The 14,144-nt window shown below is 39.7% G+C and overlaps 1 protein-coding gene across 5 annotated transcripts; it reads left to right on the top strand.

Annotated features, from left to right (window-relative positions):
- Positions 1 to 3,778: 3,778 nt before the first annotated feature.
- On the top strand, positions 3,779 to 11,972 carry LOC104422847 (serine/threonine-protein kinase/endoribonuclease IRE1b). 5 transcript variants are annotated; one of them, XM_039303778.1, is made up of 9 exons: positions 3,779 to 4,306; positions 6,459 to 6,607; positions 6,943 to 7,189; positions 7,627 to 8,736; positions 9,558 to 9,638; positions 9,729 to 9,943; positions 10,275 to 10,521; positions 10,653 to 10,726; positions 10,987 to 11,109. In XM_039303778.1, the coding sequence occupies exons 1-8, from the start codon at positions 4,026 to 4,028 to the stop codon at positions 10,690 to 10,692; spliced, it is 2,370 nt and encodes a 789-aa protein (XP_039159712.1). In that variant the 5' UTR covers positions 3,779 to 4,025; the 3' UTR covers positions 10,693 to 10,726; positions 10,987 to 11,109. The 5 variants fall into 5 exon arrangements, with proteins under 5 accessions (XP_039159712.1, XP_039159713.1, XP_039159710.1 ...); XM_039303779.1 differs by lacking the exon at positions 10,987 to 11,109 and adding an exon at positions 10,826 to 10,980; XM_039303776.1 differs by lacking the exon at positions 10,653 to 10,726 and adding an exon at positions 11,582 to 11,972 and having other exon boundaries at positions 3,782 to 4,306; positions 10,987 to 11,290.
- The last annotated feature ends 2,172 nt before the right edge of the window (positions 11,973 to 14,144 follow it).

Genomic DNA, 14,144 nt, shown 5'->3' with positions numbered 1-14,144 from the left:
ATTACAGGTAGAGGGCACACGACCACATTGTTCCCAAACCTTGCCTTCGTTGATTTTGAATGTCTGTTTGATTAATGGAAAACATAGTTTGGTTCAGATGTCTCCTATATACATTATCATACAGGGATGTGGTCTCAGGACTTGTCCATTTGCATCGCTTAGGAATAATTCATCAAGACTTAAAGCCTCAAAGTGTCCTGATTGCTAAGGAATTATGTGCCAAGTTATCTGATATGGGCAGTAGTAAACTCCTCCCCGAGGATACGTCTCCCTCAGGATATCATGTCCCCTGTAAGTGCTCTTGACAGCTTTGCCTGGACCCTAGATCTGCTTTGCATTTAAGATTGATCTATGCAGTTCTGAATCCGTTTGGGGATACTAACCTCCAGCCGTATAATTTCGGGCGTAAGAGCTGTCTTTTTTCTAAAGAAGATCTTATATTGAAAGTTGGACCACTCAACAATTTTGCCATCTAGATTGTGGTATGATTTTGGAGATCGAACAGCTTCTGTGCTGAACTATCACCGTATAGGTGTACATGATTACCGCAGCTCAATCTCCACAAGGCCTTTAGATTGAATCCATCAACGAGCAATAGTGTGAGTTTGTGGCTCATATATGATATTGCACTGATGGTTGGTTGTGGCAGGAGATCGTTGGGACATCTCCTGGGGATTTGGATAGCTATTTCGCAAAACGATTCCCCAAGCTCTTGATCGAAACATACAGATTCGTCTCCATGTGTGGCGAAGATGATCGCTTTCCAGAGTACTTCAACGGTGACTGCAACGGTTTATCGGCAGGGCACTTTGCAATAATTCAGGTCAATGACCGCAGTTTGAGGATGGTTGATTTCGGCATCGTGTATAAAGATGTCATTACACACTTGGAAGAATATACATTAAGCAAATCTGTACAGACATGTTTGTGTGATGAATATATGGTATGTGAGAGATTATCATTAGCATGTACATTCAGCTACAAAATATCAAGTCTTTCTTGTCATGGGTAGGTTATGATATAAGTCCAATGCGTTAAATGCCATCTTGAGGCAACTGTCATGCCTAAATATGCCTAACAGAGAAGGCAGAATTTTTTATCTATTATCTATGATCCCCCAATAACGCAATAACTGCAATTTCTGCTGTAAATATTCTTTTCGAAGTAATAGAATGGAGTCAATCCTAAACAAAATTGAGCGACAATTATTATATTAAAATTTATGTACAAAAAATGACGTTAGAATCAAAATGTCATAAAGCTTGTGTCGAGGTTCTTTCTGCGTATCCTACTCCAAAAAATCTAAAAGAACTTCTTCAGAAGTTCAATTAATATCAACTATAATGCCCACTTCAATTTGAATCCCACCATTGACAGCTGGTTAGTTCGTGCGATGACTCATCTTATACGAGATAGATGACAAACAAGACATTGCCTTGGTTTCTACCAGAAAAACTTGTTTCCTATGTACGAATCGATCTAGATGGCGGATAGGATACCACATAGCCTGGAAAATACAAGGGAAAGGCCTAATTCCGTTCAATGTCCCGTCGCTTGTGCTAGATTGGCATCAAACGTGCTTCTTCAGTATTCTCTTTGCTGACTTCTGAAGCGATTTGTACAGTTAGATTCAACTAGCAATTCAACCAAAACCCCACCCATTTCTTCTTCTTTTTTTCCATGTTATGGGTCCATGTAAGCCTCGGTATTCTTGGACGAAGATTCCACTCTTTTCCTCACGATGAAGTATCGTGCGTGCAAACTTAGCCCGATAAATCGAACCAGTTGAATATCAAGAAAAGGTGAGACTCACATTCAGTGTCATAGGACAAAAGGGAAAACCGACCCTAAGCTTTCTTACTTTTTTCCATGCCATGACCGCTTCTATGAATGTATTTTTCACGAAACGGGTAGGTCCGATAATTTCCGCTATTTCTCGGGAAAGTACTCTCCCTATCATCATTCCTCGTCGTACTATATCCAACTCGTTGTCATGATGAAAGGGCATTGTGCTTAGCAATGATGATTAGCGATGCTCATTAGGCCAGTAGGACCCTTGTGTCACACTGCGATTCACAAGAAAAAAGAGGCATGACATGGCCGGCTGTCCTTTTACCAAAGGACGGAGCCTCAACGTAACCAAAATTCAACCCGATATCAAAATATATACATTCACATATATATTTGACAAAAATTGGCACTTGGTTACAATATTAGAGTATATATAATAATCCACAAAAAAAAATCAAAACATAAACCTTCTATAAAGATTAATTTATAAACCTATTAACTATGCACAAGTCATACCAAAAAGTTTCCACCACAAAAGTCCTCCCTGAACGAAGGCTCACGCCTACTTGCAACTCGCTAAAAAATTTGAAAAACAAATATAAGAAAGCTACCACGGCTTAGTGAGTAACACATTTCTTCTAAACGGATTGAGAAATCGCTATGCACATTTAAAACATAAGTCAAATACATAATCATAACTCAAATACCGAAGATACCAATGGACCAGTCCATTAGTCAATCACATAAAACATGCATCAAGGTCTATTCCATTTATTAATCTCATCAAATCACATCGATAGTTCATTCCATTGACCAAATTCAAATCACACGTCAATGGTCCACTCCATTGATCAATTCATGCTCAAATGTCTAACCATAGTCATGCATAACGCCCATGACAAGACGACCAAGATTTTCCCATTGGCAAGGTCTCCACGTATTATTAGCCAATGGCTCGACTCATAAGGATATCCTAAATTACTGTGTGCATACCCACACACAACTCAGGGTTTACAGAGATATTGAACCAACCACCAATCACAATATCCAGTAATCCAACATCAAAAAAAAAAAGAAGAAGTCATATCACAACTCAAAATTTGATATATAAATATCAAAACATCACAAATCCTTTTTCAAATGACCATTCAAATCAAAATCAGAATATAACTCCATTCGAACAATAAAAATGGCAGTAAGAAATAGTGTCACTCATAGATTTTATAATCGACCGCATTTCTCAAAACATGAGTTTAAAATACAAATAAGAAATAGTGTCACTCACCTGGGAAAAGCCAAAAATCAACTACGATGCTCACTCGAACCAATGCATTCGGATTCCTAACCATTAACGGAAAAACAATATCAAAATGACGAGTAAAAATGATATTCGCATAACGACTCATCTATACTAAGCCTATTTGTCGATAAAACGACACCTATGCGCCACAAAAGCTCGCATTTAACGGAAACCCATCATTTTTCACTAGGCGCGGCCCATGCACTAACATCGTCATACCATAACTTTCTCCACAAAAATCCGTTTCAAGCCAGCTTACAGTCTTTAAAAAGCTCTCTTAACATACAACAACAACTTAAACTCAGCCACCCCAAAACAAGTTACTGTTTGCTACAGTACCAGAATGCGCACCCAACTTCAAAATTCTGTTCCGGAGAATCCGCATGCTCAAATAACGATCCATGATGCTATAGCTTCACAACATCACAACGTATCATTTCTACAAAAATATACAGCTCAACGACTCAAAAATCAGGCTTCGCCACACAAATATCCAAGAAATCCGAATTTCGAGCCCTAATTGCGGCGATTGTTTCAAGTAAGTGATTAAAGGCTTCGACTTCTTACCGGCGTTGCAAAACACATTTGAGTCAGCTTGATGAGCGATTACAAGCGTGCCAAAAAAAAAAATTTCCCTTTTTCCTTTCTCTTCTTTCTCTCTTCTCCCCTGTTTCTTTCGTTCCCCTCTGCCCGTGCTATTCTCTTTCTCTCCCTCTTTCTCTCTTTTTAAAACCCAGCCGAAGGTTTCACAGTTCTCTTCCGCTTCCTTCTTTTGACTTTTCAAACTCTTTCTTTTCCTTTTATTTTATTCTTTTAAAGCCCATATATTACACCATGTGCATCCATCGGCAATCTTTCCCTTTTCAGTAATCTCACCATCGTCCTAAGGAATCTTTCTTATTGATTTTTGCTCTTGCTTAGTTACATTGCAACGATGCCGCAATCGCGGGAAGCTTCAGATCTTCCTTCCACGGGTTGCTGCAGTGCCTTTTGGGCTCTCCTCAGTCTCGCTCGTGGTTTCATCAGACAGCATGTAGCTTGGAGCCGATCGAGTGTTATGGACGTCGTCGCCGCCACCGATCTTTCTTTTGGGCCGAGCAACACCAGTTCGGGGTTGGAGAGGTCCGAGCCCGAGGCGGCGGCGGCGGCGGTTCGGATCGGACAGGACGGAGTGTCGATGCACTTGCCCATTGGGTCTGTCGAGTCTCTTCACCCGTAAGTACAATTTCTTCCGATTTCTTTTTAATTAGTAATAAATTGGGTACAACTCCTAAAGAATTAGTGAGATTAACTTAGAACAATTTCTTCCGGTTTTGCTTAGCAAAGAGGTAAGGGAGGGACTATTCTAACAATTTCTTCCGGTTTTGCTTACCAAAGAAGTAAGGGAGAGACTATTCTCTTTGCTCTTATATTTTAACAGAAATTTAAATAAAGATCTTAAGTGAAATTATTTTCTTTAAAAAAAAAGATTCCAAGTCGACATTATAATAATCTAAAGTGAAATTATTATTGTCTCACATAATAATCTTTATTATGTGGCCAAGTAAAAAATGGTCTAAATTCACCGGTCGGCAAGCGTGTAATGTGATTGATCTAGCCATCTAAGAAATGACACTTTTGATCCCCGATAATTATAATTTTTTGGGAACAAAACTGCCCCTACTCTGGCAGTCGGAACAATTATGTGACATATTGGTCAGTTGGTGAGTGCGGACACTCATTCAAGATTGACTTTATTTTTTCAAACTTTTATTTGGAATAATGTCCATTTCGTATTCTTTTTTTAGAAAATGGCTCAATGTCAAACTCTTAAATGAAAATTTCCTTATTTTATGCTATTAACTATGAAATTCGTCCACAGACCTCCTTAATCCTTTCAAAAATTACAGTCGCCGAAATTCATGGGTAACCTTTAGTAGCGATCCCGATTTTTCGGTTTGGTAAGTGTCACTTCATATTTTTCAAAATTTACCTTTCACATTATGAAGTTATTAGTTTACATGTATTCCAAATGATTATGATAAATAACCACCGGCCTTGGTGGCTCCGCTAGATAAGAACCCCTTGCCTTGGGGGAAAGGTGAGGGGATCAAACCCTAGGGGAAGCATCGGCGATTTAAGCGTGACGTCGGGGTGGTGGGTCCTCCGCTAGCGTCACTCCAGGGTTTACTTGGCGGCTATGTACCGCCGTAAGGCAACGAATGGCTGACGGGGTTCCCTGGGTATAAAAAAAAAAAATGATTATGATAAATAAATAAATAAAATAGTCTTCACACGATTATGAATTTTCAGTTCGAGAGAATAACCATCAATAAAAACAATGACTAGTAAATTTTCCATCAAGGCAACTAAAACAACGTCGACGGATTTTCGAAGACAATGGTCGCAATTTGACTCCAAAAATGTAGAAATGACCGATTACAATCATGATTAGCTATTGCGAGAATTGAGTCAGGCCCCACGTACCCAATGTGAAGAAGAGGCCAACATACTTTATCATTCGAATCATGATGATGGTCATAGCGCCAAAGACACCGAATTAATTTGACATTCCCTCGTATAAAATTCGTATATAATCATGTAGCTGTTAACTAATGTCTACCCAAACGCTAAAGGAAAAGGCAAGTTGCGAATCTCCTAAATCAACATTCAAAAGTTGAGAAACGCTTACTCTCCATAATACATGACCCAAATAGACAACAAATGGCTAATTTGACGTTGACCATATCGGAGTTGGGTAATTGACTAAGAGAAAGTTGCACCGATGAATGGAAATTATTCGAGATTAATGAAATCCCGGATACGAGCCGGCTGAGTTTTGAGCTTTACATGTTTCAGTTTCATAAATTAAGGTCATTGTTTCTATCTAGGCTGAACTTGGCGTTTTCTTACTATGATACTTAGTCATCATTTAGTTATAAAGTGACGGATTTCCCATTTTAATTGAATTTCACTTATAGGGGTGGCAATTCGTGTTGTGTTACCTTATTCATCTCAATCCTTATTGTCATTTCATATTTGCCGAAATAGCTTAAAGTCAATTTAATACGAATGAACTGGTTTTTGCAAATAGGATCATGTAGTACACGCTTTGAGTTAGTCATCCTCATGTTGTTCCGGATTCGGGTTTCTCCCTGTGTTTGAGAAGTTTCTATGAATCTGGTCTGACTATCAAACAATGCCTTCAAGCCAGATTTCTGTCTCTAGCTCTTGGTTAATCGATTATCGGTGGAGGGCACACGACCACCCCTGTTCACATGCCTTGCCTTCGTTGATCTTGAATGTCTGTTTAATTAATGGAAAACATCGTTGGGTTCTTATGTCTTGTTGGTTTAAGTCCTAAGACCTACTCTACATTGTCATACAGGGATGTGGTCTCAGGGCTTGTCCATTTGCATCACTTAGGAATAATTCATCGGGACTTGATTACTAAGGAATTCTGTGCCAAGTTATCTGATATGGGCAGCAGTAAAGTCCTCCTCGGGGATACGTCTTCCTCAGGATATCATGTCGCTGGTAAGTTCTCTTGACAGACACCAGGACCCTAGATCTTCCTTGCATCTAAGATTGATCCATGCAGGTTTGAATCTGTTAGGTGATACCAAAACCTTCAGCCATATAATTTCAGCAGTAAGAGCTGTCTTTTTTCTTCAAAAAAAAAAAAAAAGACCTTTTATGGAAAGTTGGATCACTCGATTTTTTGCTGTCTAGATTGTCGTATGATTCTGGAGATCCAAACAGTTTCTGCCGCTCTCTTTTGATCGACTGTTGAATCCATAATGCCACATCTGTATATGTCTGAGTGACAATAGCTCTTTGACAAATGTGAATACCCAATGTGTATCCTGCAGATTGTGGCGGCTCGAGATCGCAAGCGCCTGAACAACTTTGTAATGCGCACCAAACATGCTCAGTCGATGTCTTTGGTCTTAATCATGTCTCATTTATTTGCATCACTGGCAGACGACATCCATTTGGAGAGAGTCTTAAGGGCGATAGAAATATTGAGGAGAATGTTATGGATTTGTCCTCGGTGGAATTTATGCCAGAAGCCGCAGATTTGTTCACTTTTTTACAACGCCCTGATCCTTACCTGAGGTGAGAGTACCATTTGCTTGATCTCCTTTCTATCCTTCGATGGATTTTATGCCAGTCATTTATCGACTCTCAATTCCCTGTAGCACTCAAATCTTCTGTGCAACCGTTTCTTCTAGGAGTACAATGGCCAAATACTATTGAACCGCAAATGCCATTGATTGTTGTACATGTTCCCACGCAAGCCAATTACAGGTGAAATGTAACTTGTCGGTACTCAAAGATGCACACGCCAATCATTCCTAATGTAATATTTAGAGGACTGAATGATCTTCAGGGATTGTAATTACGTTTCTTGCTAGTAAAGGAGATTAGAGAAAATCATTTTTGTCTTCCAATTTTTCATCAAAGATGGTTAGTGAATCATTGAAGTCAATATATCTCTTGTGGTCGAACAACAAAAACATATTTGCATTCTGAACTCTTCAAATATCTATCAGGCCAAAGGCATTGGAGCATGCCTGTTTAGAGGATGCAGGCAGGCTTGGTAATTGTAGGGATGATGATGAGGCTGATCCTAATTTGAAGGTGCTTTCCAAGAAGAAGAAACAAGGCAAGTCTAGAAAGATAAATCAAAGTCTTGACAACAAGGATGAGCGTGGTTCTTTAGAGAACGATGACAGGATTAGTGATTGTTGGAGCTACGATGAGAGTGATTCTAGTTTGAAGATGCCTTCCCAGATGAAAATACACGTCTCAATAGAATGTGATGGAAGTCTTAACAAAAAGGACGAGCATGCCCCTTCAGAGATTGATGGCAAGCTTGATACTAATAGGATCAATGATGAGAGTCAGTCTAAACTGAAAGTGCCTTGCTGGATAAGGAAAACACACGAGTCTGGAAAGAGAAATGACAGCCCTGACAGAAAGGACGAGCATGTCTCTTCAGAGAAAGAAGACAGGCATGGTAACAGTAGGAGTGGTGATCAAGGTGATTTTTATTTGAAAACACTTTCCAAGAGGAAGAAAAGCTGTGAGTCGGGACAAAGTAATGGAGGTCTTGGCAAAAAGGAGCATCATGTAATTTCAGAGAATGAAGGCGGGCCTGATAATAGTGTGGGCAATGATGATGCCTGGATGAACCTAGAGAAACCTGCTGGTGGCGGCACTCCTGGATGTTGGATCGGTAAACTCTTTGTATCAAATACAGAAATTGCCAAAGGAAGTAAGGGCACCATCATCCTTGAGGGCTTCTATGAAGGCCGACCTGTCGCAGTGAAGCGCCTCACCCGAGCTCATCATTATGTTGCTTCACAAGAAATACAGTCTCTGAGAGCATCTGATCGAGACCCAAATATTGTTCGGTTGTATGGAGTAGAGAATGATCAGAATTTCATGTATCTTGCCCTGGAGCGTTGTGCTTGCAGCTTAGATGACTTAATACGAGCACATTCAAATTCTTCAGAGAAATCTGTCTTCCCTGATGACCTAGCATCAAATGCTATCATCGAGTACAGAATACGATTGGATTCAGTTAAGGGGACGACGCAGGATGTTAACTTGTGGAGGGAAGATGGCCATCCCTCACCCTTGCTACTCAAACTGATGAGGTAATTTTTATGTCGTGAAATGTGAAAAAAAGGTTTGAACTCAGAGATTACTGCAGTATTTTGCGTCTGGTGGAACTCCTACAATCGACTGTCGCAGACCTCTTATTGAATTTTGTGCTTGCTTGCCAATGTTTCACTTTTACATGACTCTGAAGCGTGTTTACAGAGACAATCTCCAAGAATCAAATTGAGTCCTTTAGACCTCTTCTTTTGCTGGAATTGAATCAGTTCTGAGGCAGCAATTTCCAAGTCATACAGGAGACAGGCAATTATTAGGCCACTAACTGGCCTTGAGTTACCCTGATGAGTTCAATATCTGGGATTATGTTTTTAATCTCACACGTCTCCATTTCATAAATTAAGGTCACTGTTATTATCTAGGCTGAACTGGGCGGTCTCTTACTATGACACTCAGTAACCATTTAGTGATAAAGTGAGAGATTTTCCATTTTGATTAAATATGACTCAATGGGGTGGCAATTCGTATTGTGTTACCTTGTTCATCTCAGTCTTCATTTTCATTTCATGTTAAGCCGAAACAGCTTAAATTCAATTTCGGTATGAAAGAACTGGTTTTTGAAAAAAAGGTCATGTAATATCAGTTTTGAATTACTCGTCCACGTGTTGTTCCAAATTCAGGTCTCTCCCCAAGAATGAGTTCTTCTCTCATCATCTCCAAATTCGCCAGCCAGCGTCTTGCAGCAGTTGATCACAATACAGAATTATCATTTCCAATTTTTTTTTAAAGTTAGTCCTAACAGTTATTTTTTTACTTTTGTCTTGTATTATTTCATCTCTCCTTTCATTTTGTGTCAGAGAAGTTTCTATCAATCGGGTCATAACTGTCAACCAATGTCTTCAAGTAGGGTTTCTGTTTCTAGCTGCTGTTTAATCAATTACAGGTAGAGGACACACGACCAGCCTGTTCACAAACCTTGCCTTTGTTGATCTTGAAAGTCTGTTTGATTAATGGAAAACATCGTTTGGTTCAGATGTCTTGTTGATTTAAGTCCTAAGATCCACTATATATTATCATATAGGGATGTGATCTCAGGGCTTGTCCATTTGCATCACTTAGGAATAATTCATCGAGACTTAAAGCCTCAAAGTGTCCTGATTACTAAGGAATTATGTGCCAAGTTATCTGATATGGGCAGTAGTCAACGCCTCCCCAAGGACACGTCTCCCTCCGGATATCATGTTCCCAGTAAGTGCTCTTGACAGCTTTACCTGAACCCTAGATCTGCTTTGCATTTAAGATTGATACATGCAGTTCTGAATCTGTTTGGGGATACGAAAACCTTCAGCTGTATAATTTTGGCCGTAAGAGATGTCTTTCTTTTTCTAAAGAAGATCTTATATTGAAAGTTGGACCATGCGACGATTTTGCAATCTAGATTGTGGCATGATTTTGGAGATCGAACTGATTCTGCTGCTGTCCCTTTTGATTGACTGTCGAATCAATAATACCACATCCGTATGTGTCCGAGTGACAATGGCTCCTTAACAAATGTGAATGCCTGATGTCTATCTTGCAGATTGTGGCACCCTGGCATTGCATACGCCTGAACAACTCTCTCCTGCGCACCAAATGTGCTCAGTCGATCTGTTTGGTCTTGGTTGCATCTTGTTTTTTTGCATCACTGGCGGAAAACATCCATTCGGAGACGGTCTAAAGGGCGATAATAATATCAAGGAGTACTCGATTGACTTGTCCCCCGTGGAATTTTTGCCAGAAGCTGCAGATTTGTTCGCTCGTTTACTAAATCCCAATCCCAACCTGAGGTGAGAGTACCGACATGTAATATGCATGATCTCTTTTTCATTCTATTCTTCAATAAATTTTCTGCAAGTCATTTATTGACTCTCAATTCCCTGTGGCGCTCAAATCTTCTGTGTATCTGTTTCTTCTGGAGGTGCAACGACCGAACAATATTGAACCGTAAATGCCATTGATAGTTGTACATATTCCCACATAGGCCGATTACAGGTAAAACCATGGAACAGCTAGCTGCTTTAACTGGTCAGTACTCAAAGATGCACATGCCAATTATTCCTAATGTAATATTTGGGACTGAATGATTCTCAGGGATTATAACTATGTTTCTTGCTAGTAAAGGAGGTTAGAGAAAATTGTCTTTGCCTTCCAATTTTTCATCGAAGACGCATAGGGAATTGCTGAAGTCGGTCTATCTCTTGCGGTCAAACAACAAAGACATTTGCATTCTGAACTCTTCTAAAATCTGGCAGGCCAAAGGCATTGGAGGTGCTTCACCATCCACTGATTTGGAATTCAAAGACGAGACTGTCCTTTCTCCGAGACGCCAGCGACTGGGTAGAATTGAAAGCTAGGCGAACTAATTCTGATCTTATGGAAAAATTGGAGAGCATTGCTCAGCAAGTTTTCGATGAGGAATGGAATGGAAAGATAGATTGTAAAGTCATCAAGCATATGCGTAGGTTCAGGGTCTACAAGTTTGAAAAAGCCAGAGACTTATTGCGAATTGTGCGAAACACATTTTGCCATGCCATAGGACTTCCATGGAAAATTCAGGTATGTTTCTACTTTCCAGTGCAACTACTGCAGGAAAATTTCGCATGCATGATGACATAAACATTGCAGATTACATCACCATCACCAATCGTAAGTCATTATTTCATGTTCGATGTTTATTTATCTGCTTTACAATCATCAAACACGTCCGCCGGTGAACTATCGCTGTAAGGTTATAAACGATTACTGCAACTGAATCTGGGCAAGGCTTAAGGAGTGAATGTATCCGCGAGCAGTGGTGTGGACTTTGTGGCTCATATTCAGTACTGTTCTGATGGTGGGTGGTGGCAGGAGATTGTTGGATCATCTCCCGAGGATATGGACAGCTATTTCGTGAAGCGATTCCCCAGACTTCTGATTGAAACGTACAGATTCGTCTCCATGTGCTGCAAAGATGATGAACGCTTTCCCTTTCCAGAGTACTTCAGCTGGTGATCACAATGGTTTATCAGCAACGAACTTCGCAATGACCACAATTTGCAGGAAGGTTGATTTCAGCATCGTGCATGTCACGAGGAAACGTACACATTTAAGAAACCTGTATGTACATGTGTATATGATGTGTATGGTTTGTACTAAATTGCTATCTAGAGGTGATGGATTCGTGCGTGTATATGCCTAAAAGAGAAGGCGGAATTTTCAGAACATGTTGACCCACTATCCATTAGCGTAAGATATATCATACCGTAATATCTTGCAAATGTTCTTTTTGATGGAACAAAATGGACTTAATCCAAAATGAAATTGAGTGATAATTAACATATAAGTTAATATACTAAATGATGTGACAGATTTCTAATATTCGAGTTACCGAGTGATACATGTGGACTCACTTAGATCGTGCGAGTATCGGCCGATTGCTTGGATTGGGATGAGCCCAAGCTTAAAAATAATGAATAATATAAATAATATCACCATCCCAAACTAATATCTTCGTATTACATTTACCCCAAACTAATTTTTTTTTTTTTTTTTGGTAAGAGTAAGCAATATATTAATAGGGGGCAAACTGTACAAACAACACGGCTCCAAAAGCTTACACTCAAAATGAACACGCTCATTAAGAGTGAAAGGAAGCCGCGGACAAGCAAACAAAACGACCTACAGCAAGCCAACGGCAAAACAAGCCTGGCAAAAACACCTAAACAACCACCGAAAAGCCTAAGTCAGACTATAATCAGAGGAAGCGAAAATAATGGGGTCCACATCCCACGAGCGTTGCATCCGCCTGTTCCTGGGAGAGTCCTCAACATTCTCAAAGGTAAGGGCCTTATCCTTAACAACCTTGAGGAGATGCTTCTTCATGGCCGAAATAGATAACGGCTCCCCCCTGAACAGAATATTGTTCTTGTTTCTCCAAATGATGTGACACAGCGCCCCAAAGGAGAACCGGGCAACACGCTTATAAAACTCCTTGCCGCTGAGCAAGGTAATGGCCCAACTGAGAGTCTCCTCCCCAAACTAATTTTTGTGCAACAAAAAATTAAAAATTGATATATACGTGACACATTTAGTCCAAACTAATTTTCATATTATGAAAAACTCCAAATCGGTAAACATGTGATAAGTTTGCCCTCCGCTAACTTCTATTCAATATCCTATAAATTAGTGATGTGAAAAAACACATGTACGACTTAGATTATTGATGTGTGACGAGAAATCAATGTGAAAATTCAACATAAATGAGTCTCTAAAAGGATGTTGTTTTGTATAAGTCAAATATGAATGAAATGAACTTGAATTGGCCTATTTGCTAAGATATGCTAATTTGGCCTAAGAGCTCTCTCATGTCTCAAAAATTAGCTAAAATCTCTAATTTTGACTTAAGATTATTGTAAATTTGTCACAATTATACTAGTATTGGATTTTTGTGACACAAAAATTTATTTGGCAGTAATTGTGGCTTGAGTACACTTATTTAGAATATTTTGTTATACAAAAATTAACTTAGAATAAATGTGAGGTGGTTATATTAATTTGAAAATTGTTGTCATGTTCACCTTAAATTGTGTTCACAAAAACGATCAGACCTGAGTGAGACTTAGCGAGCTAGCTTGAGGGCTCGAAGAAAATTGATTCCCATTCTGTTGTGATACGTTTGGCCAGTTCAGTGGGTAATTTAGACAGTCTTTAAGTTTAGTTCAGTGACAATTCGGCGTGGTATGTTCCCACGTTGTTGCTAGGATGTGAGCTTGGTTCTTTTCGTATTAAGGAGTTATCAAGGAAAAATATCAGAAAAGTCCTAAATCAATTAAATTTTAAACTTTTTAATAGTGCTAATTCAGTCTTAAACCTTTTGACTAGTGTAAATTCAATTTTAAGCATTTTGAACTAGTGCAATTTAGTTCTAAACCTTTTGATTTAGTATCAATTCAGTCTTTTTGGTTAATTTTGGTTAGATTTTGCTAACGTAGATGTCAGTCAACTTACGTGACACTGTCCGCACTAACGTGACACTATCAGTACTAACGTGAATGAATTTTAATAATATTTTAACGATTTTTCAATTTTTTATAATTTTTTTCCTTTCCTTCCTTTCCTCTTTCTTTAGGCGGTGGCCAACCACCGGTCATGACCAGACAGGCTGGGCACGCCCGACCTGGGCGAGGGCCAACCTCACCGAATTTGGCGATAGAAAATTGAAACCTTAAAGCGCCTCTCCTCCACATCTGCCCTCTCCCTCACCCTCTCCACTTCCGCCTCCTCCCTCGCCCTCTCTGCCTGCATCTCTCCCGCGTTCGTTAGCTGGTCCAGCGACCTGCTCAACATACTCGACAACTCGGCGGACCGAGATCCAGCGATCCAAAGGCGATTTGCGCGACCCAAGCGATGACGGGTTGCGGACCCTTCAGCC

The sequence above is a fragment of the Eucalyptus grandis genome, chromosome 10 (assembly GCF_016545825.1).
Source record: "Eucalyptus grandis isolate ANBG69807.140 chromosome 10, ASM1654582v1, whole genome shotgun sequence".
NCBI lineage: Eukaryota > Viridiplantae > Streptophyta > Magnoliopsida > Myrtales > Myrtaceae > Eucalyptus > Eucalyptus grandis.
This window is presented reverse-complemented; position numbering and strand designations above follow the sequence as displayed.